This window comes from Eublepharis macularius, chromosome 1, assembly GCF_028583425.1.
Source record: "Eublepharis macularius isolate TG4126 chromosome 1, MPM_Emac_v1.0, whole genome shotgun sequence".
NCBI lineage: Eukaryota > Metazoa > Chordata > Lepidosauria > Squamata > Eublepharidae > Eublepharis > Eublepharis macularius.
In genome coordinates this window covers 21,495,374-21,522,082 of record NC_072790.1, presented here as the reverse complement: position 1 = coordinate 21,522,082, position 26,709 = coordinate 21,495,374, and the positions used below count along the sequence as shown (strand labels likewise).

Genomic DNA, 26,709 nt, shown 5'->3' with positions numbered 1-26,709 from the left:
CAACCCCGTGAAGTTCCGCCTCATGAGACCTTCAAGGCAAGAGAGGATCAGAGGTGGTTTGCCGTGGCCTTCCTCTGCATAGCAGCTGCTGTCTTCTGTGGTGGTCTCCCGTCCCATCTAAGTACCAGCCCTGCTTAGCTTCCAACAAGATTGACCTAGTCTTGGCTATTACGGCTCCTACTCATAGCTTATGTACTTCATAAACTCACACTCTGCAAGCCACATATTTTTAAAGTCTCTGCAGGTGTCAATATTTACAGGGCTTTCCCTCAGGTTTCAGATTTTTTCTTACCACTGCAGTTCATTATGTAATTTGTGATTCTCCTTTTCTACGTTTGGCTTTCACAACATCATCATTTCGCAGTTGATACCCAAAACACCCTAACCATTTCTCTGTATAAAAAATGAGTTCCAAATGTCCACTGGATAGGAGAAGCAAAATGAAGACAGAGATCACCAGATGAGGGTTATAAATAAAAACAAGCCTTATTTTTTATTGCTGAAGTTACTAGAGATTTGGACTCCACTCCAGTGATATCACCGAATATATCCCTATACTTTGTCCCATATAACAGAACAGGTAACATTTTCTCTTATGCTACAGGGAAAGGAAAATTGAGAAACAATTCATGGTTCTGTGTATAAATCCTAGTAACCATTCATCTAATAACTAATCTAGTAACTAATAATGGTTAAAACTTTGGTTTATAAATTCCATAAAAAACATGTCAATAAGTTTTGAATGTATAATTTGTTTTCTCTTCCTCTCTTTGGCAGTTGCAGATAGCAATGCTTGGCTTTTAATGTTTAATTTCAGTATAACTATTATTGGTTTTATTTACTCCTGGATGTGTGTGGCTTATCACAATAATACACTGACCACCGAGGGAGGCCTTTTAGGGGCCGAAATGCATATGGTCCATTCGTTTTTAGGTAGTCCATCAAGTGTCTGTGAGAGACTGTTTATTTTAATGTAATTGTTATTGGTCATTGGGCAATCCATCCTTGTGTATGAAATATTACAACTGTGTATGTACTTACTATGCGGTCTGATATTCAGACTTTTATCTTTTAAAATTTTTAATTGATTTTTGTACACTCTATAATAAATATATGTAATTTTGTTACACTTTTGTAGTGCTAGCTTGACCCTTTCACACTACTCACTTTTGGGGGGTTGAGTTCCCCCCCCCTTTTTTTCTCTTTGTTTTTAGAAAGGAAAAGTGCTACATTTGGAGATACTGGTGAGATGACATGCTCTTTACTTTTGACATCGGTTGGCTGACAGAGATTCCCCATGAAGGAGTGTGGGTCTCACCAAACACTGCCCATTTATCATTCTGATAGGCAGTTTGCCAGACAATTTGCCAGACATGTCTATGTGCAGTTTCATCTCTTTGCCCTGCCCCATTTAGTTACCCATGTCTGTACCAGTTTCCACTATACAGTTCCTGAGATGATGTATGATCAAGAAATATCAAAAATACTTTGTCCCCTATGTTTGTTTAAATACATGGTCTGACTTGGTCATAGATGGTCAGCTTCCTAAGAAAGTTGGCATCATATGGTGGTAATGTACAGCACATGTGTCCTTGAGTGTGATGAAGAAGAACTTTACTTCCTGCATTATTAATTAAAGAGACAGATCACCTATGATCCCCCCACCCCTTTCCAGACACTCACGGCATAGCAAGCCAATAACATATACATGAACTATTCTTACAGCTAGAGAACTTTGCAAGTAGGAGACCTTCCCACTTTAAACTGATTGTGTCTGTGTTTGATGACAGTAAATATCTGTACAGGGAGAAAGGAAAAGAACAATCTTGGGTGTATGAATACTAAGGCCAATATCAAAAAAGCAAAAACTGTATTAAATCACAAAATCATTAATTAAATTACAAAAGCTTTAATCAAATCATATAAAACCAAAGTGAATAGATTTTTAATGCACAGTTTTTAATACTGGAAATCTGATTAAAGATTTTGTAATTTAATACAGTTTTCGCTTTTTTGATCTTGGCCTTGGTATTCATACTCCCAAGGTTGTTCTTTTCATTTCAACCTCTTTTGTTACCTGTTTCTTTTCCTGGTTTTTTTTTTGGTCTTTGCAGTAAATATCTGTACGCAGGTTGATTGGATGCTGTTGCTCTCTTCCAAGTTGGATCCAATATTCCCTTTCACCGAGTCTTTCTTTCATGGCACCCAGGTGCACCTCAAGCTGGGGCCAGAAATTAACACTCTAGCATATGGACCTCCAACATGCAGCCCACAGGCCAAATGTTGTCTGCCTGACTCCAGGACGCAGCCCACCTGAGACTTATGTCTTATGCCCACTGTTAACACCAGTGCTTGCATGGACTGTTGGTACTCCTAAAACTCCATTCTCTAATGTTGAACATTTCACTGTGGAATTTGCCAAGTAAAAAATGACTGCACATATGGACTGTCGGATTTTGTAACTATTTATTGTATATTTATTGCATTATTTATTGTAATTATAACATTGATTTATGCACTTTTGCTCTTTGCACATTGATAAATTTGTGAAATAAGTATACAATTGCCTTTTGATTGTATTACTCCCAGAATTGTTTTTCTCCTGTTCTGTTATCCAGGTGGTCTCCCGTTGTTGCTTTGCACCTGAGACTTTTAGCAAAATAAAAACTGAGTGCTTTGAGTTTAATTCTGCTACAGTTACATCAGAAAGTAGGGCATTATGAAGAATTACTGTCAAAAGCAAAATAGATATGAGTAAAGCTTCCAATGCATTTAACTCACATTTGAGTCATATCTGGTACTCATATATTAGGAGTGGACCCTCTTGACTCTTATATTCAGTTCAGTTCAGACCATGTTGCCATGTTGGAGTTATTGAATGGTTAAGATCAAGTATGCATAGTGCCCCTCCAATATTTAAAAAAACTTTGATGCCCATGTTCTAAGCATGCCACCTTCCCCAATAAATCTATGGCAGAGTGATTCTGGTAGGACAGCAATATCCAAATCCAGTAGCACCTTGAAGGCCAACAAGATTTTCATGGTACAAGATTTTGAGAGTCAAACTCCATTAATCAGATCTGACAAAGGGAGATTTGAGTCTAGAAAGCTCATACCCTGAAAATCTTGTTGTTTTTTTATGATGTTACCAGTCTCAAATCTTGATCTTCTACTGCTGACCAACACAAAACTATCTGGTAGGACAGTCGTGGTTTTTAGTAGCTCCCATTCTGTTCTCACAGTGAAGGGATAGAATTCAATATATAGTTAAAGAAGGTCACTCGTGCCTCTTGTGCTGAGTGGTCCCATTTCCCTTGACAGAGAGCATGTGTGCAGGAATGGCACACAGAGGCACTTCGTGCCCCACCCCAAGCAAAATGTGGGCCCTCACTCTACCCACCCTGGCAGAATCATGGATATGGCATTGATGCACAGGTCATTAATCTACTGTATATCTATTACTATCGTTTAAAAATGTGAGAATAATGAAAAATTGTATGGCATACATTAAAATAACTTTTGACGGTAGCAGAAGATCAGTAGCATTCAGTTTCCTTACTATTTCCTCTCCTATGAGTGCCTAGTCTGGTCCACGGTGGACATTTCCAAAGAAAAAGGCTTGAGTGGAATTTAAGTCCTCAGTCAGAACTTGTTAATCAACAGTTGCAGGTCCATATGGAGAAACATCCTGAGATGATGAGGTTCAAAAAAGATCAAAGAAGAATCCTGTGAATTTGGCTGGCATGTGCTAGAACTCCACCTCTGCATAAGAACACAAGAAGGACCTCTCTGGATCAGACCAGTGGTCCATCTAAGTCCAGCATCCTGTTTCACACAGAGGTCAACCAGTTACATTGAGGACCAACAAACAGCACACAGAGAGCAAGGCCTTGCCTGATGCTGCCTTCCATCAACTGGGAATCAGAGGACCCCTGCCTCTGAAGATGGAGGATCTCCCCTCCACAAATCTAACCCTTTTGGAATCCATCTATATTTGTAGCCATCACAGTTTAATTACCCACTGAGTGAAGCAATATTGTCTGTCCTGAACCTGGTGGTGATAGAGAGTGCCGTCAAGTCATAGCTGACTTATGGCAACCCCTGGTGGAGTTTTCATGGCAAGAGACTAGAGTGTTGACACATCAATTCATGAAGCTACCTAAGTCAGACCCTCGGTCTATCATGGTCAGTATTGTCTTCTCCAAGGTCCAAAGTGGAAGTCTTTCACATCACCTACTGCCTGGCCCTTGTTTACTGGAGATGCCAGAGATTGAACCTGGGACCTTCTGTATGCAAAGCAAATTCTCTACCACTGAGACATAGCCCTCCTTACACACTGGAGAAAGAGTACTCTTTGTTTCACAATTACATGACTCCTTCTGCACAAAGTGGATATCCTACCCTGGATGTCTCAACATCCAAAAGCAGCCCACACCCAAGTTCCTTCATTGGACACCCATCATTGCTGCATGCTGTTCCACAATTGTTTAATTTTGTTCGTTTGTTTATTTAAGAAGCGTTTGTGCTGCCTTTCCACCCAACTTATAATAATAATAACATTTGATTTATATACTGCCCTTCAGGACAACTTAATGCCCACTCAGAGCTGTTTACAAAGTATGTTATTATTATCCCCACAACAAACACCCTGTGAGATGGGTGGGGCTGAGAGAGCTCTGAAAGAGCTGTGACTGGCCCAAGGTCACATTTGAAGCTGGCGTCAAGTGGAGGAGTGGGGAATCAAACCCGGTTCTCCAGATTAGAGTCCCACGCTCTTAACCACTACACCAAACTGACTCTCCCAGTTTGGGCCCCCAAGCTGCCAAACAATTAAAAAAACATTAAAATAAGTGCTAAAATGCATATATAAATAATGAACCGTCCAGTCTGATTCATAAATGTGGTAGAAAGTGCCCTCAAGTCATATCTGACTTATGGTGACCCCTGGCAGGGTTTTCTTGGCAAGAGACTAACAAAGGTGGTGTGCCATTGCCTCTGCAACCCTGGTCTTCATTGGAGGTCTCCCATCCAATTACTAACCAGTACTGACCCTGCTTAGCTTCTGAGATCTGACAAGATCCAGCTGACTTTGGCTACCCAGGCTGCACTGAAACTATTTCTCAACAAATTTATTGAGTGCCCATGAGTTGAGAAAAAGCTATCCCTGTTCATTTTCTATTCCATGCATAATGTTATAAACCTATCAGAAAAAGAGTTGTATTTGTTTGTTACCAAATCCATGCTTCCCACATTCCACATATGTATAATCGTAGGTAACTTGTTTCTGCTTATCCAGATTTCTGGAGACGCATATAATGGTTAAATGAGGTTAATTATACTGGAAGGCACAATTCTTGTTTATGTTTATCTGTAGGCAGATAGAGACTCTCATGCACTTTATATTACGAAGGAAGAGACAAATTAAGCCCACAATTTACAAACAGTGAGACAGTGACTCAATGAAATATTCATCTTTCTCTTTTTCAATCCCAGCCATATGGGTGCAAACAATTTGTGCTGAATAAATAATTGCTCCTTCAATGGGAAAACATTTTGTTTCCACCTATGTTGCCGTTTTCCATGTGGGTTTCGTCAAGCTTCAAAAAGGTTTGAAACACCACGGATGGAGATGATGCCCGAAAGTCACCCCCTTTCAAGCAATCCAGGGAGCTAACCAAGAGGTCAGGTAGGCATATTTATTCCAGGATTTTAGAAACAATGGCCAGGATGTAAATAAGTGGATCCGGTGCTGTCTAAAGTTCAGGTACATCTAGTAGCATTTTTTAAGTGTCCTCTTTCGAGCAACCAATCCCTGTGTTGTATGGTGTAGTGGTTAAGAGTGGCAGGACTCTAATCTGGAGAGCTGGGTTTGATTCCCCACTCCTCCGCTTGAAGCCAGCTGGGTGACCTTGGGTCAGCCACAGCTCTCTTGAAGATCTCTCAGTCCCATACATCTCACGGGGTGATTGTTGAGAGGATAATAATAACACACTTTGTAAACTGCTCTGAGTGGGTGTTAAGTTGTTGTGAAGGGCAGTATATAAATTGAATGTTGTTGTTGTTGTTGTTGTTGTTATGACAATTCTAATTCAAGGTGCTAGTGTTGACCTTAAAAGCCTTTCATGACCTAAAAGGCCACCTCCCCTTGTATGTTCTCTTGGTAGTTCTGCTCTTCCCAGCAGGGCCTATTGGCTGCGCCTCTCCTGTCTAGGGGGCCTAGATTGGTAACAGCCTAGCCTCTTCAGTGCCTGTGAAACAGGATCCTGGAAGAGGTGGGGGGGGGGAGGTTTTTAACCTCTCTGGTGAGGCTGTAAAACTAAACTTGGAATAGTTTAGTTTTCCACAAAGCATTTAGAGTAGACAGACAGTGCAATCCTAAGCAGAGGTACTCCAGTCTGAGCCCATTGATTTCAATGGGCTGAGACTGGAGTAGCTGTGCTTAGGATTGTGCTGAGTGTCTGGGATGTTTCTAAATTGTGCAGAATAATGTGCTGGGATGTTTCTAAACTGGTGTTTTAAAAGGTTGATTGTATTTTTAGTGCTTTACTTATGCACTTTATATGGTCTTATTGTATGTGTCTTTTATTGTCACCTGACTTGGTCAGGAAACAGGCAGACTTATAAATATTTGAAATAAATAACAACATACAGTGCAACCGACCAATGTTGATCCCAGCAAAAGGTTGTCAAGGCAAGTGAGAAGCAGTGCTTTCCTCTTCCAGAGCCTTCCTCTGCAGAGTCTTCTTCAGTAGCCTCCCATCCAAGTATTGACCCTGCTTAGCTTTCAAGATCTGACTACATCAGGCTATGCTATGTCACCTTCCTTCTATGAAATGAATAACAAAAAGCTCCAGAAATCTCCTCCCTTCTCCTTTTTCCAAAGTGTCTTGTCTCTAGAGGGGTGGGTGGCTACTATTCAATAAGAACCAGTTTCAGGCTGCCTATAGCAGCTCTGGACAGAGGTTGCGGGGGGAGGGGATTTCCTTGGCCCTTTCAGGAATGGAAATAGGCAGCTGAAATTTTTCATGGCACCAAATTAAGCCTCATCAATTTGAACTGCTTGAAGACCAAACTGATATTAAAGCAACAACTAGAAGGATGCATTTGCAACTCTGCTTTGGCATCTGGTCAATGAAAACAAATCACAGGCTGGAAGAAGGGTAAATATGTTTAGGTGCGGGTCATTCACATATAAATTACAGCATTCTCTCATAGATGTTTTGGGGATGAGGTGGTCAATTGAGTTTCCTCATGGTATGTAAAGAAAATATGGGACAAAGGTGTTACCTGCATTCAACTCAACCCAGAAGGGCTCCCTTCCACCAAATGCACCAAAGCTGCAGCAAAACAGCCTATCCGCTGAACTGCCCTAAAGCAGGCAGTTCTTGAAACTTCCAACTGATGCAGGCCTTTGCTGGCTTTTTGGTAACCTCCCCTGAACACCACTATGGTCTTTGTCATGTGGACACTCTCAGTTTTATTATCCCTTTGTAATTTCTGATCACAAAGATCTTGTGTTTCTTTTTGAAAAGCACTTTATAAACTAGGAAACCTATTTGGTTGTGTAATAATTCCATCAGCACGCCATGTCTAAAGGTTTGAAAGTTTTATTTAACAAAAGCAGGGCCTTCCCTGGCCTCTGCTTGGTAGAGAACAAACAGCCCACCACATGAAGGGAAAATGACACTAAACTACTACACAGGCTTTTTGGCCTAAACAGTTCAATAAGGGAAAACAGTTCAATAAGGGAACACCACCAAATTCACAACTTGCCACGATATAATACCCCTCTTCCTTTAAGACTCAATCTAGAATGTTAATCTATCTGGTTTTCTTCGTAATCTCCTGGACCTCCTGGGGCCAGTTCATCTGTGGCAGTTCTTGACCTCTATCACCTTGGAGGGGCTGAGCCTCAGTCACTCCTGATGTTTGAGGCTGTTCTGCAACTGCTCGTGATTGTTGATAATCCCCTGTGGTGGAATTGTCCACTTCCCCTGTTACATCTGAGACCTCCCCACCGCCCCTCAATGTTGGCCCATCCTGCATTGCTACTGCCACCCCCTGGTGTTCCTGATGCTGTGATGACATCCTGCGGATCTGATCCAGGTGTCTTTTAATTATCTGTCCTGAAGACAGCTCTACCTGAAAAGATACTGGCCCTGTTTGCCACCTTATCACTCCTGACTCTCATTGTCTCCCACTCCCAAAAGCCAATAACCAGACATGGTCCCCCAGCTGAAAAGCACGGGGAAGAGGTCGAGGGGGCCGTCCATGATGCATAGCCGCTTCGCCCTGACACACTTTAGTACCTACTGCTGGCTGCAAAAAATCTAAATGTGAGTGGAGGGACAGACCAAACATAAGCTCTGCAGGGGAGACCCCAGCTGTGGTGTGGGGAGTTACTCAGTACTACAAGAGGAATCTGGCTAGCTGAGTTTCTAAAGGTAGCTGCCCCATGCATCGTAATCCCAATTTCATTGACTGCACTGCCCGTTCTGCCAACCCATTAGAAGAGAGATGATAGGGGGCAGTGAGGATATGTTGAATGCCATTGCGTTCCATAAACTCCCTGAATGTGGCCCCTGTGAAAGTCGGGGCATTGTCAGTGACCAAGATTTCCGGCAAGCCAAAAGTGTCAAATATTTGTCTTAGCTGTCCCACTATGATGGAAGACATAACTTGTACCTCCAACCATTTAGTATGGGCATCCACCACTACGATGTATTGTCGAAGGCTTTCACGGACGGAGAACGATGGTTGTTGTGGGTTTTCCAGACTGTATTGCCGTGGTCTTAGCATTGTAGTTCCTGACGTTTCGCCAGCAGCTGTGGCTGGCATCTTCAGAGGTGTAGCACCAAAAGACAGAGATCTCTCAGTGTCAAGAGATCTCTGTCTTTTGGTGCTACACCTCTGAAGATGCCAGCCACAGCTGCTGGCGAAACGTCAGGAACTACAATGCCAAGACCACGGCAATACAGCCCGGAAAACCCACAACAACCATCCACCACTACCATCAGCATTTTGCCCCTAATTGGGCCTGCAAAGTCAACATGTAGTCTAGCCCAGGGTTGAGTTGGCCATTCCCAAGGGTGGATCGGTGCAGCTGGGGGCGTCGGATGACTGTCCTGACAATGAGCACAAGATCCCACCAAATGTTCAATGTCCCGATCCAAGCCGGGCCACTAAACCAACCCACAGGCCACTCCTTTCATCCTGGAAATACCAGGGTGTGTGTCATGAAGTTGGTTCAAAACTTGTCCTCTAAGTTTATGGGGAACTACCACCCTGCTCCCCCACATGAGGCATCCAGCATGAAATCCTAGTTCCAATCGTCTTTGAAAAAATGGCTGCAAGAACTCCTCCTGGACGTGAGTAGGCCACCCATGCTGCACCCAATCCACAATAGGTGCCAACTGCACATCTCTACGGGTTTCACAGCTGATGTGCTCTGCCATCGCAGGCGTGCCACTGAGCAAATCCACAAGCAGGATCAGATTTCCTGGGTCTGGTACCAGTGCCGGGAAATCAGGTAAGGGAAGCCTACTGCATGCATCAGCATTAGAATGTTGTCCACCCTGCCGAAATCGAATCTCATACTGGTAGCCCGATAAGGTTAGAGCCCACTGCTGCATCCTGCTGGAGGCCATGGCAGGGATTGGTTTGTGTTCACCCAAAAGTGTGAGTAGTGGTTATGGTCTGTAAGGATGGTGAACGCCCGGCCATACAAATAGTGGTGGAACTTGTTGACTCCGAAAACCACTCCTAAAGCCTCTTTGTTGAGCTGAGAACAATTTTTTTCTGCTGGAGACATGATGCGGGCTGCAAATCCAATCGGTCTCTCTGTGCCATCTGGGTATACATAGGACAAAACTGCCCCCACCCCATACTGGGAGGCATCACAAGCCAAAACGATGGGTAATCTAGGGTCAAAATGTGTTAGAACTCTGGAGGATTGTAACAAATTCTTTGACATTTGAAATGCTATATCTTGAGCCCTTGCCCACTTCCATGGAACATTCTTCTTTAACAACTCATGCAACGGAGCCAATACTGTGGACAAGTTAGGCAAAAATCTTTGATGATAGTTTAAAAGGCCCAAAAATGCTTTCAGCTCTGAAACCCATAGAGATGTGCAGTTGGCACCTATTGTGAATTGGGTGCAGCATGGGTGGCCTACCAACATCCAGGAGGAGTTCTTGCAGCCATTTTTTCAAAGACGATTGGAACTAGGATTTCAAGCTGGATGCCTCATGTGGGGGAGCAGGGTGGTAGTTCCCCATAAACTTAGAGGACAAGTTTTGAACTGTGACTAGGATGCAGAATAGGAGCAGAGATACCAGAAGCAGTAACCGTGTTGGATTGCCTCTGACAAAGAACCATAGTTTGTCTCCAGTATAAGGATGGGTTTCCCAAAGCAATCATTGGGAGAAAATGTACTTAGTTCTTGTCTTTCCTTTCTATAGAACAACTTTGCATGGAATGAAAAAACCACGTTCGCCAAGACATAAGCTTAATTAGAAAACATCACACTTTGTTTTTCATGAATTCAGCCAGGAAAAGGATTTGAGCCTCCCAGATTTGTGGATAAAGAGAGAGAGGTAGAGAGACAGACAGGAGGGAGAGAGACCCACACACAGGAAGGCAGGCAGAAAGAGAGAGAGACCATTTTGTTCTCCTCACCACCACAACTCTTTACATTCCAAAACTACAATCTCCAAACCTCTTAAACCAGAAGACCTGACCAGGAAATGGCCTGAAGCAGTTGTTTTGGGTCATAGTTTTTAGAAAGTGGTGCTGTTTTCCTGCCTCCATTCTCAATGTACTTGTGAAATTCCAGCACTGAACCTGAGTTGGGCTGGTGGTTTGTGGGTTTTGCAATCTACAGACCCAGCATTCTCTAGCTGAGTTGTCACTCCTGTAGGCTGGACGAACTATTAAGCCAAATATACTACAGAAGAGCATCTCAGACAAACTGAGCTCATATTGTGCACTTTGTCACAAGATTAGCCAGAGAATCTGAGCTGGTGTTGTTTTCACATTCACAATGCGAGCTCTTCCTCCTGTACTCCAGGTATTCATCTGCTTGGAACTCACCGCATGAGTTAGGGTAGCATTTACTGAAATCCCTCTTTTCCCTCTTCAGGTTTACATTTAGTTCCTTATCTCAGAAAATGAGGGTCCTCATAGTATTAAAGAGGCATTCTTAAATATCACATAATTACTCAGCAAGTGAATAGCTCGATCCCTAACAAAAATCCTTTAGATATGTTTTGTGATCTTGTCTGACAAAAATGTAAGGATCTTCTTCAATTGTATCTCGGAAACCAGAAGCCTCAAATATGTGGCTTTTCTTTAAAAGAGCAAAGATCTCTATCATATTTCACAATCTCAAGAAATTAAATTAAACCTGTTCCTTTCTGGCTGGCAAATGGGCTTTATTTTACAGGAAAATGTTACAAATATCCCAGTGTACATTAGATTTTAGAAAAACAAGTACTCATCTTAAATACATCCTTGATGTGATGTGAGAAAAAAATATAGAAATGGTTATTTGTAATAGCGAAATCTGAGAAAATCCTACAAAACCTTTTGGATTTATTTCTGAGTAACCACACATATGATCAGGCTGCGCTTGGAAGAAAGCATCCTAAATAGCAAGCAGACATTTTAAGGGGAAGCCTCTAGACATGAACCTCTGTAAGAGGAATCTCTAGAAATGGCACACTTTCTTCACTTGTTCACCTGTCTACCTGCGCCATAAATTACACATATATTTGTGGTGCTGATGGTAGTAATGTACAAGGATATCACCTAATTCCCTCTGGCTTCTGATATCCTCTACAGTGCAAAGAGTGTTCTATCTCTCTTGGTGGTTACCAAGAATTGGGAACAAGCCTGTCATTCTTATAATCCAATGCAAGATGAAAAACAAGCGCATAAGCACAGGTGCATAAGCAGCATCACTTGCTTGAAGAAAAGCTGCCTTTAATTCATCCTGAACTTGCTGTCAGTTTCAAGATGTGATTCACTGAGTGTTTTGGGAGAGAGAGAGAGTCTTCTCTCTTCATTTCCCTTCTTCCAGTGGCAGCGGTGGGGAGACATCAATTGCACAAAGTTCAGGGGGCATGCTTAGGATTAAAATAATTAGTGTTTAGAATTAAGCCTCAGTGCTGCACCCCTCTACTCTGGAGTAAACCTCATTGCTTTCAACCGAGTGTAATTGTTGTCTTGTGTTTTTCAACAGTTATCCACCAAGGCTTGCAATTTTCACCTCTCATAAGGAATCCGTCTGTTTTGCCTTCAGGTAACTGGTACCTGGTTACTAATAGCTCCATAGATCTATCCCACCTGAGATTGCAGGGCCTTCATCCCATGCAATGGGTGTGATGCTAGAAAAGCTTCATGCACTCAGTCCTCTGGAAATGAATGGAACTGAAATCCATACATCCTGGTCTATTTTCTTGGGACCCAGTCTCAGAGCCAAGCTACAAGTGACACTTGACACAGGTTGGACACTTATCAGCTTACCTCAAGTTTTGATGGGAAATATAGGCATCCTGGTCTTACAGCTTGGCTCTCCATTTCATTGAAGTTTACAGAAACCCACACACACACACACACAGCAGAGGGGAAGGGGGGGAGGCGAGAGCCCGACGCCTGCACTCCCCTCCTGACCGCATGTTCTCCCTCCCATTGACTGCCACTCTGCAAACTTCAATTAAATGGAGAGCCAAACTGCAAGACCTGGACGCCTATATTTCCCATCAAACCTGTAGGGAAGCTGACAAGTGTCCAACCTGTGTCAGGCGTCACTTGTAGCTTGGCTCTCACTCTCATTGGATTCCACAGGGCTGTGGGAAAGTGGGGAGAACCACACTGTGCTTTCTTTCACTCTGTGCCAAGATCCTGTTGGGTTTAGGGCAATTTAGCATGGCCCCACTTTCGCCAAATTCTCTTCTCCCTTTCTAATTGCATTTCTTCCAACCATGACTCTAATCTATTTTTTTTTTACAAGAACTGGTACTGAGAGGTAATATTAAAAGAATGGTAATGGTGTGTAGAGTGCCATCAAGTCAAAGCTAACTTATGGTGACCCCTGGTGGGGTTTTCATGACAAGAGACTAACAGAGGTGGTTTGCCATTGCCTGCTTCTGCAGAGAAACCCTGGTCTTTGTTGGAGGTCTCCCATCTAATTACTAACCAAAGCCAACCCTGCTTAGCTTCTAAGATCTAATAAAATCAGGCTTACATGGGTTATTCAGGTCAGGACAATGGTAATGGTAGTATACAAGTAATGGTAAGGAATCTTCATCATGAGTAACACCAACCACCATGGAGCACATTAACATGCCTTGGATTGGGCTGCGCATCCCCCTGAATGTAGTGATACCCGGCTTCCTGGTTTGGGCTGTTGACTGCCTTCGTATTTAAATTCCCCTTTGCAATTTTATACATATTATCTCCAAAGCCCTTACAACAGCCCTATAAGATAGAAAATATCCCTAGAGTTGCCAGCTCCAGGTTGAGAAGTTCCTGGAAATTTTGGGGGTGGAGCCTGTAGAGGGAGGGGATGGGACCTCCGCAGAATATAACGTCTCTAAAACAGCCATTTTCTCCAGGCAATTGAGGTATATAGCCAGGAGATTTGTTGAAATCCTGGGTATTTCCAGCCACCACCTGGAAGTTATCGTGAAAAAAACTGGCTTTTCCCGATGTAACACTTCCTGAAATATAGGTCCTAAGACCAACAGGAAAACAATTATTTATCAATCATATATTACATATACATAATCATTCTTTTAATATAGCATATTACAATATTGCAGCCAATTTTTATCTTCGTTTTACAAGTTTCAGCATATAATTTATATTACATATAACATTCAAGAATCCTCCCCAGGAGGATCAAGGGGTGCAGCGGCAAATTAATGACTTGTACTATATCAAAGTCCTTTCAGAAGCTGGTTAGACAAGTTCATGGTTTGTTCCAAGATGAAAAGTGGAACCTTCAATGGTGCCCTATATTCTCTAATAGTGCATTGATTTATTATTTTATATATTACACATTACCAATAGTCTTGCTAAAACATCTACATGTGCTCACCCATCCAAAGTCATTTAACAGGCAGACCATCAGTTCACCCAATGACGTGGAAAACTCCTACGTGATGCAGTTCCTAGCGTTCACATTTTTATACTAGCACTGATCAAAAAAAGATTGAGGTTGTAACTTGCAGGTGTCACCGATTTGTGATGAGATCATGGATGTTATTGGTACCTCCCTGTATTGTAAATCCAGCCACCTCCTATCCCACATCTCATTCTTTTTGCTAGAGGAAACAGGCCCATACACAGTATGCACAGGATACCCCACCAAGCATTCTTGATGGAGGCACTTTCCATCCATATGGCAGAGCCATCCATTTTAATCTCTTTGACAAACTCCCAACAGCCCCTTTCAGGCCTTGGGATCCAACTGCGCCTAAGGAGATGACGCTGGTGTGACCTTCTCGCTATGTGCTGCCACTATTAGATGTAACTAGACAATGGGACCCTTTTTTAGCTTAGATGCATACAAACAGCCAGGAAGCGGAGCCAAAGTTGGAAAGAGGTGGAAAATGCTTGATGGAAGGTGGCTTCGACGCCCATCAAGCCCCATGGAGCCCATCAACACGATTCAGATCAGCCGCGCACCCCCATGAACGTGGTGATATTTGGCTTACTGGTTTGTGTTATGGACTGCCATGGAATTTCTATGGGACGGTTGCGAAGTGTTACCATAGAACTGAATGGGGAAAGGGCAAATTCTTTTCAGAGAGTTCGGGGGTGAGTTTGTTCCCCCCACCCCGTTTTTCAGGACAGGCATGTGGCAAAGCTAACTGTCCGGACATTCTTGGTGTCAATCTGACACCAAACTATTCCCCCACTCGCCTAAGATGTCTGAAGAAGGGAGCTCTAACTCTGGAAAGCTTCCACCCTGGAAATCTGATAGATCAAGATGGGTAGCCCTGTTAGTCTGTCTGTAGCAGTAGAAAAGCGCAAGAGTCCAGTAGCACCTATAAGACTAACCTAATTTGTGGTAGGGTGTGAGCTTTCCTGAGTCACTGCTCACTTCTTCAGATCTACCACAAATTTTGTTAGTCTCAAGGGTGTTACTGGACTCCGGGAAATCTGGCTGGTCTTTATGGTGCTACTGGACCCGAATCTTTCCCTGCTTAGCATCTATCTCTGCTCTGACTTTCGAAAGCTTACACCTCGGAAATCGGGTTGGTCTCTAAGGTGCCAGTCTAAGCATTGGCTCCAATCCTGCTGTCACCCTCCCCGGAAGTCTCTGAACTCGGCGCAGTGCTTGCAACCGCTCCCTTTGCCCACCCGCTTCTTCCAGCTTCCTTCTTTTCTCTCTCTCCCCCCTTCCCCCCTTATTGTTGTGACTCCATCTGAAATCAGCTCGGCTGGAGCTATTAATTAAACAAGCGCATTAAAGGTTTTTAATGGGACTCAAATTGCTTTCTGGAAAGAAAGAAGAGACAGACAGCCGTGTTAATGACGCAGCATTAGGAGCAAATTATAGGTATTATAGGATTATCAAGATCTGGGCAGATAAGAGCTGAAGAATGGGGAGGGAATTGGAATATAAGGGAGAGGGAAGCAAGAAAGAAGAGCTGCGGTGCTTTGCTACTAAGGACGCATCAGGCTGGAAGAGCGTCGCTCCGATACTCCGCCATAATCCTGCGCAGAGAGATGCGCTGGTGGCTCATTCAAGCGCCTTGGATTCTGAAGCCTCGTCTGAGCATTTAGGAAAGAACAAGTGTCCAGTAGCACCTATAAGACTAACAAAATTGGTGGCAGGATATGAGCTTTCCGGAGTCACAGCTCACTTCTTCAAATATCTGAAGGTATCTGAAGAAGTGAGTTGTGGCTCAGGAAAGCTCATACCCTGCCACCAATTTTGTTAGTCTTACAGGTGCTACTAGACTCTTGCTCTTCTCTACTGCTACAGACAGACTAACGCGGCTACCCAATCTTGAGCATTTAGGCGCAGGAGCTCTGCTTGGCAGGAAACAGTTTTCAGGACAGTCTGCACGAAGGGTCCCCCGCCTCGGAGAAAACGGGACTTTAGCTTTTGGAGACATGGGAAGAAAGGAGCCGAGAAGGGAAGAGATCACAATGAACAGAACGTAAAAGATTTAACCAGAAGGAACAGAAGGGCATAGACGTGTGGGAAAGAGAGAGAAAATATATGAATATTTCTATATGCAATAGATCCAGAGGAGGTAGCTGCGTTAGTCTGTAGTTGAAAAATAGTAAAAAGTCCAGTATCACCTTTAAGACTAACCAACTTTATTGAGGCATAAGCTTTTGAGAACCACAGCTCTCTTAGCCAGATGCATGGAGCTGAAAGCTATTTCACTTCTCTTCACAGAGCCAGCAGAGAGAGCTCCACAGAGGGTTTGTTAATTTCATCTTTGCCTCCCCTAAGGCTCTGTCCATTTCACCTCCCCTTACACCCACGATTTTTTTTCTTAGGACCGCAGCCTCAGGCCCCTATGAACAGTATCGGTTCAAACCTCATTCGGGAAGTCATTCAACCTCATCCCCGCCTCCAGATAAGGTGGGACATGGCTCTGTCCTACCTCACAAGTTTGTTGTAAAGACTGCTAAGCTAATGCGGGTGACCAGTCCAGGAAAAAAGGCCGAATCCAACCCTCATATTGTGCACTGATTGCCCCCCCTCATCGGCTATAGAAAGAAGGATAAGAAACCCGATCCGCTGCGTATTTATTGGAAGTAAGCCCAATGGAGCGTTACGTCCAAGGAAGATTGCTTAACCACGGCCTGGAGGACGAGGATTTTGAAATGAAAGTAAGAGGGAAGGCCAGACTTTGTAGCTGCTCTTTCCTGGCGCTCCTTTGGGACAGATCCTGCCAGAAACCCTGGCACCGTCCCTTCTTCCTTTACCTGCTGTTTCGGCGTCTAAAACGAACGCAGCCCGCTTCTTTCCTGGCCCATCTATTTGGGCTTCCTCATTCCCTGTTCTGTCCCGCCGCCCCCCTACCAGTCCGGAGCGGGCTTTTCTAGCAGGGCATATGCGTGGTGGTATATTCGGCCAGAATGTGTGTGTGTTCGTGTGTGAGAGAGAGAGAGAAAGAAAGAGAGAAATTGCAAAGAAACTGAGCTTTCAGAAATGTTTGGACTTTACCTTCCCTCCCACCACCCCTACTTTAAAAAAACCCTCTTTTTCCTTCCTCCCCCCCCCCTCCACCACTGAATGAGTCATTAGGCTGCAGTTTCATCATTAAGTGCCTCGAATTAAAATTGCAGATCAAAGCGCTCCGGATCAAACCTCCGAGTTTCTCTTTGCCGGGGCGGCTGCCTTAAGTAAACAGATAAAAGGCAGCCGAGGAGAGCGTGTTGGAGGCGCTTTATTGGGTAGGCGGCTATTTTTCTGTGACTGATGCGGAGGCTTTTAAGAGCCCCCTTTTTATTACTATTATTATTACTAGTATTATTATTTTAATCAAATAAGATCTGACAATGTTCCCAGCTCGGCGCGCACGTTTCGTGCTTCTCCCGTCAGTCACCTCCAAAGCGATTTGACAAATTCAAACTCTCTTAAAAGGGGAAGAGTTCAGATCGTATTAATTCCCGCAAAATGTTTTTTGATTCCAAGTAGTTTGTATTTTACGTTGCCAAGGGCAATGGAGAAAAAGAGCTTGCCGATAGCCCGGGCCCCCTTTTTCTCTCCATGGCCCAGGGGCGATAGCGGTATTTAAGCTTCTGAAATTAGCCCCAGGCAGAGGAAGGAAGACAGTTGATCACAAAGGGAAACAAGAGTCGGATTTTTTTTTTGGTAGGGTTTGCCACCTCATAAAACGACAGAGGAGGGCCAAGTGTCACCGCACTGCCTCTTTTTGTGAAGTCCAAAAATATTTAGTGATGGGGGGACCACTGGCCCCTCCCCAGATTGGGCTGAAGACCTCCATTTGGACCCACGCTTTTAAAGGGAGGGGGGAGATCTCATACCAAACAAGTTCCAGATTGAAAACTACAGCGCAGAGAAGAATTCCTAAAAAGGAATCTCTAATAAAACCCCTGCGGGGAGGGAGAGGTGGGTGGGGACATGGGAGGGGGAGAGAAAGAAGCCCCAGCCAGTCCTGTAAATAGAAGGCTCGTTTCTTCGCCCACGATTTCTTTTGAAACGGGCAATCTGAATATTCAACTTTTAAGGCAGAGCCGCGCCAGGCTGTATGTACAACATTAATATGATCTCTGCAGAATTTGGGTCCTCAGAAAGATTACCATATCAAAGCAGGCGCCTGGGGCGAGAGAAGCTATCGATACGCTCACAGTAGGTAAAGTAAAGATTATTGGTTGTGATGGCGCGGCCGGCGCGGCTGCGGGCGAAATCCTGCACACCATTAAGTGGAAGTGATCGCGCTGGGACCTCGGCCACTGAACTGGGGGCAGATATTGGCTCTGGATGATCATTAGCTAGCCAGTAGTCAAGCCCCCCCCCCCAGTCTTTCTCGAGTCTCATTAAAAAGCACCCCCTCCCCCAACTCAAGACGAGGAAACAATGCCTCAGCTGAGATGGATGAACCCGGGGCAGGGGGGCAAGTAGGCCAGAGTTCGGGCTTGGGCCGAGGGATTTGTTCAGCTGGGGGAATAACGAGTGTATTTATTAATATTTTTCCCAGAGAACAATGGACCGTCCTAGTGCCAGGGCTGGAGAGAAAGAGATTGGATTCATTTTAAGCTGGGGTTCTTTTGTGCAGATGTAAGTTTCCTTCTCTGTGTATTTATCATCATCATCATCATCATCAGTCTTTATTGCGTGAGCAAAAAGCCAGAGCAGTAATACAAGAGAAAATTAAATTAATTTCTGGAGCTAAATTCCTCCGCTCCCCATCCTTCTTGGAACTCTGAAGTTAGAATCTTCTTTGTCTTAAGGGTGAGAAATTCGTTTGTTTCCTTCCTTCCTTCCTTCCTTCCTTCCTTCCTTCCTTCCTTCCTTCCTCCGTGGACCTGCCACCATTCATTATATCCGGCAAGCGCCGCTGAATGCACCTGTGCCGTTGCGATGCTTTACAGGAAAGAAACTCAGTTGGTTTCAATTCAAGGCGCTGAAGCCGCTACCCCCCCCCCCCTTCCTTTTTGAAGTCGTACAAAATATTGTTATGTGTTTTGAATATACATTTGAAACTTCTCCGCTGGCCTTTGATATCTCTCCCTAACTTCAACCAGAGAGAGAGAAATGGCTCGGAGTGCGGGAGCCGTTGAGCTTATCTAAAGATCAGTCGAGAAACAGACCTACTTTTTTTTCATGCTGGATTTCCTTGACTATCAATCTTTAAACCCTTGAATAACTCGATCGCCTTTTGAAAAACCGAGGGGGTGGGGAGAGAGCGGCCCAGCCGCCTTTCTTAACTACAATCAGCCGCTCAGGTAATTGGAAGTTCCTTACCAGGAGAACTTACATCAACTCGAAAAGAAAATCTCCTTCAGACGGGAGATTAGAGAGTCCAGTCAAGCAGCGGAGACACAATTCCGCTATTTGATGGGAATCCTTTTCAATAACTATCCGACTCAAAGAGTCTTGTAATGAATACGAACAGAATTCCAAGGTGGTGGAATAAACATCCCCCCCCCTTATTGTGGGGGGGGGGGGAGGAATTGTGCAAATGCAACAAAACTCTGTTAACAGAATCCAAATCCCAGAATCTAAAGGAAATGGATCCTTCTTCCCAATTTGGAAACCGTCAATGGATGCCCCATTTTCGGAGCCTCCCCTTTTTTTAAATTCCTGCTGAGTGCGCAATAGCTCACAGGAAAAAGGTCGAACTCCCGGCCCCCCAAAGGACAGCGGTGTATACAAAGGAAAGTTCCCTTTACGGAGGAGAAATCCGGGCTTTAGGCGAATTGCGATCAGTGGTGTCTCTCATTCGTTAATATGGGGATTGATACCAAGGCTTTCCAAGGCTCTTTACTTACAAAAAACACTGTTGCCTAAAGTGAGGGAAACTAACGGTTCTGGCTTGGTGGGCCGGATTGTACCAAAGTTCTGCTGGGAATGAAACGCAGTAGTTTTGCTGCAGCAGTGGAAGACTCGACCGGCAAGGAGCTGTCCAATTCAGCACCACCGACACCGTTACAATGAGCGCTATCTTTAAAGCGACCGCTCTCCAGTCTTATTCCACTATTCGCGCGTTTGTCAACGCTTGGAGAGTTAAATGATTTAACAATATATAACACACTCTCAAATAAACACACCCGCGCCGGCACCTTTCTCATTTCGCCCTAGAAACAAAACTCAAACACAGCGGAGAAGTGAACTACAAAAAATCAAAAAGAGTCCAGTAGCACCTTTAAGACTAACCAATTTTATTTTAGCATAAGCTTTCGAGAATCAAGTTCTCTTCATCAGTCATCAGTCGACTTTGGATAGGCGCTCCTTTCCCAGTCAACCCCACCTATTCCAGTGAAAATACCCACAGCCGAGTTATTTCCAGATAGTGTGTTTAGAATGGGAACCGACTCTGGGCGTCGGTTTACCCAGCGAAAATACCAATTTAGAGAAAGGAGATAATTAAAATAAACGTTACTAACCGCTGGATTTCAAATAAATGATGGAAATAAATAAATACCACCCCTAGCGAGCAAATGATGTTGCTCTTCTGTCCGATTCTAATCTGCATCCTAATATTCTCTTTCTCCTGTGGGGAGGGGGACCGAGTTTCCTTTGGTGTATCTTTGGGAAAGCATACATTCTCCTCCTCCCCAACTCAGCTCACCTCTCCTTCTTAGTTCTGAAAACAATTCTTTTTTTTGGGGGGGTGTTGTTTTTGCTTCCCCTTTTATTATATTTGATCGGACAGAAGACAGCAAACGTGACGCCTATCTAAAGTCCAAAATCGCTAGGATTCAGGTAAGCTAATCCTTCACAGACCTAATACTTTTAGGTTCCCACCATAGAGTTATGGGCGGAACTGATACTCTCCACTCCTCCCAGTTCAGACTTCTGATATTTCCAGTGGTGGATAGAAATGAGATCAAGATAGCTTTCCCAGTTGGCTTTTACAGCTGCTGGATTTCTACCTTAACACACACCCGATTTATTTCAAGATTATTGCAAACCCTTCCCCCCCCCCCAACAAAAATTCTAGCTTTAATCTGGGCTGGATAATCCCTTCGAAACAGACGAAACAGAGAAGGCAAATGGAGAAAACTAAGCTACTAGACAGACAACAGATCTTTCTCGTTTCTGATCCCTATAAATTAACTTGATTGTATCGGTGAATAAAGGCCTGCCTAGAAACTTCGGAACCCGCCGTTTGTTTTAAAACTCTTCTTCCCAAGTAGATTTCCAATATTTTTTTTATTACACGTCACTGAAAAACAAAGCAGTCTTAAAGGGGGGGGGTCAGGCCTCACTAATTTAGAGAAGTAATTTGAGTTCCCGTCTGTATCCCGGAGCGCATTTTTAAGACGGATGGATAAGAAAGTTACAATACAATACAATACAATAGAAACTTTTTTTGCCATTTGCTTACCTCTCCTTATCACGCCACCTTGGCCATTCAACACTAACCCACACTGGGCCTCCACTGAGCCCTGGAAAGAGAAGAACAACAACACAATCAGATATAAAGTCGTTGTGGTAAAATAAATGGCTGGAAAGACTGGTAGAATAAATGGCTGGAATTTGTGAGCGAAGATGTTGCATTCTGACTGCTGCCCTGGGAGAACTGAAGCGAACGTGGGATTTAAATCTCTACCTTGATCTCTCCTACTAAATCGCTACAAATCCCGGCCTTGAATGTTTCAGAACCGTACGAGAGGACAGCTCCTTCTCAGAATCAACCCCACGTTTCCCTGTTCTCAGATACGACGATCTTTTGTTCGCGTGATTGATTGGCAGGCAGACAAAAAGGAAGAAAGCCGGTATGGGCAGCCAAACGTTTCCAAAGGGATATCTTGGTGGAAAAAAAATATTATCAGAAATGAATGTGATGATATAACCGTAGGGCATCTCCCCCTCCCAGCCATGCCATTATGGGCTACTTAGGTAAGTGGGGCATTCGTATTTCTCAGAATTAGTGTCAGTTGTAGAGACAGATGCGCGAAACAACAGACAGACCTAGAGAGTGGCTTCTGAAGCCTACATAGAAGAGCAGTGACTGGGTGTTTCCAAGAAACCTCGCAGTACTGAACTGCTGTATAGAACCATGCAAAACAGCGAGAGTTTCCGCATGGACTTTTCCTGGGATGCGGATACTCCACCGATTGGGCTCATCACAACGGCCCTATGGGTTTTCCATACTCGTTGGGATCGGAATTGTAAAAATCGAAACCCGTCCCCCGATGAACTTCCCTGCCACGCAACCCCTAAATCCTTTTGCACCCTGAAAATGTGTTAAAAGACGCATTTTCCTTTACAAACAAACGGGGTTAGGGACATGAAAGAGACCTTTAAGGGTGTTAACCTATTCAACAGCCCGTGAAGAGTTAAGTACATGCGGAGAAAGAGTCGGTGCATAATTTAAAAAACCCACTTCACAAAAACAATCTTTACAGTCCGCCCCCCCCCCTCCCGTTCTTCCCCAGCGCCTCGGTTTTCGCCATATTGAGACTGGCCTAGGACCCCCTCCCCCTCCCTTCAAGGCCTCTTTTGAGTTTAAGTGTTCTGCCTTAAAGTGATTATGAAATCAATATGGAAAAAAACTGGGCGACTGAGCATAAATTAAGGCTGTGACGGGAAAAGGTGTGACAGTTTCTTTTGTTGCCCATGGAAAATCTTTTTAGGGGACTCAAAGATGCCCACTCCAGCTCCAGCACTCCTTGCATCTGTTCGGCTGACTTAAACAGCCTTCCGAACGATGGGACGTTCACTTAACATTCTGAGCAGGGGGAAGTATATTTACATGTGATGCATTGGAAATGAGGCATATGTTGATAAAGAAAATAGACCCAGGAAAGGAGGGGAGGGGGGGAGGGGGGGAGAGAAGAAGGCTGAAAGACAAGCTAGGAGCCTTCAAGCTTCGCCGACTCTTTCCTTGCCTCGGGAAAAAAAGCCTCGCTTTAAAAGTTCAAGGTGAAAATTATCCACCGTTTTCAAGCCAAACAAAACCGTCCCAAATGAACTTACAGGGAGTCGCCCAATGCACTCGCCGCGTCTCACGAAGTCTTAAGCGCAAAGACAGAAAAACATGGCCTATACTTAAATCGTGCCTGACGGGGAAACCCACCCTTTCCTGCAGCTGAGAAGCATAACACGCATTTTCTGTCTCTCCTGTTCGGTGTTTTTGGAACCCTGGAAACGGCCGAAAATAAAATGCTTATCTTTTTTTAAAGAGGGTATTTGTTATAAGTCCCCCCAAATGAGCCTGCCATGTAATTCTTGGGGTGGGGGGGAGGGTCGGAGAGAAACATGTTGTTTGCTCGGATGGCATTGCATAAATGACCAGTTGAATGGCTCTAAGTCGAAAATGGGATAAACTATGGCGCTTTTTCTTGCCCGGGATTTAGGTATTGTCTGCTGCCTTGCAAACGCCACTAATCCCTTCTTTTGAAAGGAAAAAAAACACAAGCCTTTATGCTGGGCATTTGGGGGAAATGTACAGCCCCCCCCCCTCCAAAATCAGCCGCAGACGTGGCTATATATGAAAAAAGGAGTAAATAGGTCTTATTGAAATTAAATAGCAAATGGCAGATTTGGAGATGGAGTGATGGAGGGAAACATAAGGGGTGTTCTTGTTGAGAATGGGAAGGGGTGAGACAGAAGCGTAGAAAATTGTGGAGTGGGTTTCAAGATAGAAAGTCAGGTTGGAGAGAGCTGTTTTTCACGGGCTCGGCTGATTTTAGCCTTGCCTCATTACCTGGGTGAGCCAAAGGGGCCTTTTCCCCTGCAGTGTTCGAAAAATATTCTCTTGTCCCAGTCGTTCTCCAACTGCTGAGAGAGGAGATGGATTTTGCCTGGAACTGCTGGTTTAACTTTTGTTTTAAACGATAATTTAAACCTAAACGCTTTTAAAGGAGGAATTGCCCGCAATAAAACCTCTTTCGAACGCAGGGAAAGAAACTGAAGCCCACATCGCCGCCTAAAATTAAAGACGGGCAGAGGAATCCTAAACAGAGTTACTCCAGTCTAAGCTCATTGAAATCAATGGGCTTAGATGTGCGTAACTCTCTTTAGGATTGCGCTGTTAATATGATGACCAGGATTTATACTCTGCAACTTCTCTTAATTGGAATTGATCAGAACTAAAAAGGATGCAAGGAAAAAAGAGAGAAATTAAAAACCTAGGATAGGATTTATATTCTGCGTCTTCCTGACAGTCTGTGAACTTGAATTTGGCAGTATTAAAAGGAGGGCGTATTTTGGAGTGGCGGGTAGAACCAGAAATAAACAGATGGCGACAAAGAGACGCGTGGAGTGGGAAGGGGATGATGTAGGAAAGCAGAGAGATGCGATACGGTTCTACCCAGAATAAGTAGATATTGGGTTGAACCGACCTGGCGGCGCTTTAGACAGAGACCCGTACTTTTCCTCTACTCCATGTTATCTGACGAAGGGAGTTTGGACTCTCCAAAGCTCATACTCTGGAAATCGAGTTGGCCTCTAAGGTTCTACTGGACCCGAATCTCACTCTCTCTGACCGTGCGGCTCCTATGGCCCCCTATATTATTGCACTGATATTTGATTCACCGTTTTTTTTTAAATCTGAAAAGTTTAGGGCTCCGCGGGTCTTCATTTTGAGAAGGACGGGAGGTTTTGAGGGAAGCGGTGGCTTTAGGAGAAGCAAGGTGGAGGCCTCTAATGCTCCCAGTCGCCTTTGGGTCACCGGGTGACTTCCCGGGCTCTCGGGCCTTGCAGGACTTTCTCTTCCCGGAGGGGAGGTTGGCTGGGTGTTTTCTAGCCCACCGGGGCATAGGAGAGGTTGGCCTGGAGAGCAGGAGAGGGAGAAAGCGCGATTTACCTGCAAATCCTCGGCTCCTGAGGTGGCCAGCCCGAGGCTGGGTCCGGGCAGGAGTCTTTGGTCGGGGTGCATGCCATACTGGGAGCCGTGGCTCATGAGCGAGAGGTCGTGGCGCCGGTAGGCGTCCAGGCAACCCAGTTCCCTCCTCTGCTCGTCCAGGCAGGAGGACTTGAGGGCCCGGGCGTTGTGCAGGTTGATGAAGTCGGCTGGCTCGCCATGGTGGATCTGCTGGTAGTATTGCTGCGAGTGGTGGAGCGAGTTCAAGGAATAGGCGTCGGGGTTGACTGCCGGGTGGCTGTGCTGGAATTCGTAGTGGAAGGACTGGTGGTGCAGGGGGGTGTACTGGTGGTTGGTGGAGAAGTAGGGCGAGGCGAACTCGGTGCCGGTGGTGGAGTAAGTCAGTGGCGACGAGGAGGAATAGGCGACGGTGGAGTTGGCCACGGACTCCAGGCAGCCCAGTTGCATCAAGCGGTAGCTGTTGGATCCATCGTGCCGTATCTGAAAGGGAGAAGGGAGAAGGTAAACCCCAATCCGGCAGGTGGGACATGGAGAAGAGCCTGGCTCCCCGACACCCCGGTCCCGCATCGCTGGTCGGAACAGACACGCTGCCCCAGACTCTTGGGCTTGGCGCCATGCGGGTCTGGTGCTAGTCCCTTTAGGAAAGGGGGGGTGAGAGAAAGAGAAAGAGAGACCCCTGTAAAGGGAAGCCGCGAGTCCGCACAGTCTAGGCACCAGGCTGTTGCTTCGGAAGGCACCCAGCCCGACAGCTGCGGACCTCCATCTCGGTCTACGGCGAGCAAAGAGACGCCCAAAGCTTCCCACGGTCCCAACCCTGGCTAGAGGCGCACCCCTTTCTGGAAGAGACACCCCGGTTCTCGTTGGCTCTCGGCTCCCTATGCGCCATCCACCCTTCTCCGTTTCCGAAAGAAAAATCCCTCTGCGAAAATCTCCCCTTCCGACCACCTGAGTGGGTGTCAATCCTTCCCGACCCCCCCAGTTTTCCATTTGGCTCGCTGGCAAGGACGGAGTTCATTTTCCCACCCTCCATGGCCCGAAATTCTCAGGGCTCTGATTCGGTTTTCGTTCTGCGCCCGTTTGGACGCGGCAGTGCGGTTGCCCAGTTGACGGCGACAGATGTCATAACGAATTTTCGGCCTTTCCCTTCTCCGAGTTCTGTCTGAAGCCGGATTATAATTAAACCTAACGGTCCGATGTGGATTAACGAAAAAATGGAAACAAGCACACAACGGGCACACTCGACCATGCACACACACGCGCGCACCGTCTTGCTCCCGCACACCCGCATAGGCAGACACACACAGGCACGCACGCACATACACACGCGCGCGCACACACACACAAAATACCTCCGCATCATGGACGAGTCCTGGAAAAGTCGTTGACATTTTGGGTTCTCCGAAAGACGCTCAAGCTTAAATCCTTTCTCCAAATTTAAAAGGAAAGAAAAGCCGCCTCACCAAGCACCAAACCCACAACAGCGTTTTTGAAAGCCACGGGGGGGGGGGGTATCCAGCCTTCTCTTCCCTTTCCCACAAATTTGGGGAAAACAAAAATAAATATAGACACACGCACTTATATGTATATCTAGAATATTTCTATCTAATCACAAAGAGACTTCGCCAGTGTGTCTGCATGGCTCGCCGGCTTTTTTCGACCGCTGCACCCTTTTTAAAAACCTGTAGGAACAATTTTTTCCCTCTGCACAAAAGCA

At 45.0% G+C, this 26,709-nt stretch overlaps 1 protein-coding gene across 1 annotated transcript in view; it reads right to left on the bottom strand.

The window, feature by feature from the left end:
• TFAP2D (transcription factor AP-2 delta) overlaps window positions 1-26,383 on the bottom strand; it is a 53,078-nt gene extending 26,695 nt beyond the window's left edge. The window contains exons 1-3 of the mRNA XM_054996886.1: window positions 26,345-26,383; window positions 24,978-25,475; window positions 21,552-21,612 (exon numbers count right to left, since the gene is read on the bottom strand). Of these exons, the coding sequence (XP_054852861.1) occupies window positions 21,552-21,612; window positions 24,978-25,475; window positions 26,345-26,383 (598 nt within the window). The remainder of the gene's footprint in view (window positions 1-21,551; window positions 21,613-24,977; window positions 25,476-26,344) is intronic.
• Between the last annotated feature and the right edge of the window lie 326 nt (window positions 26,384-26,709).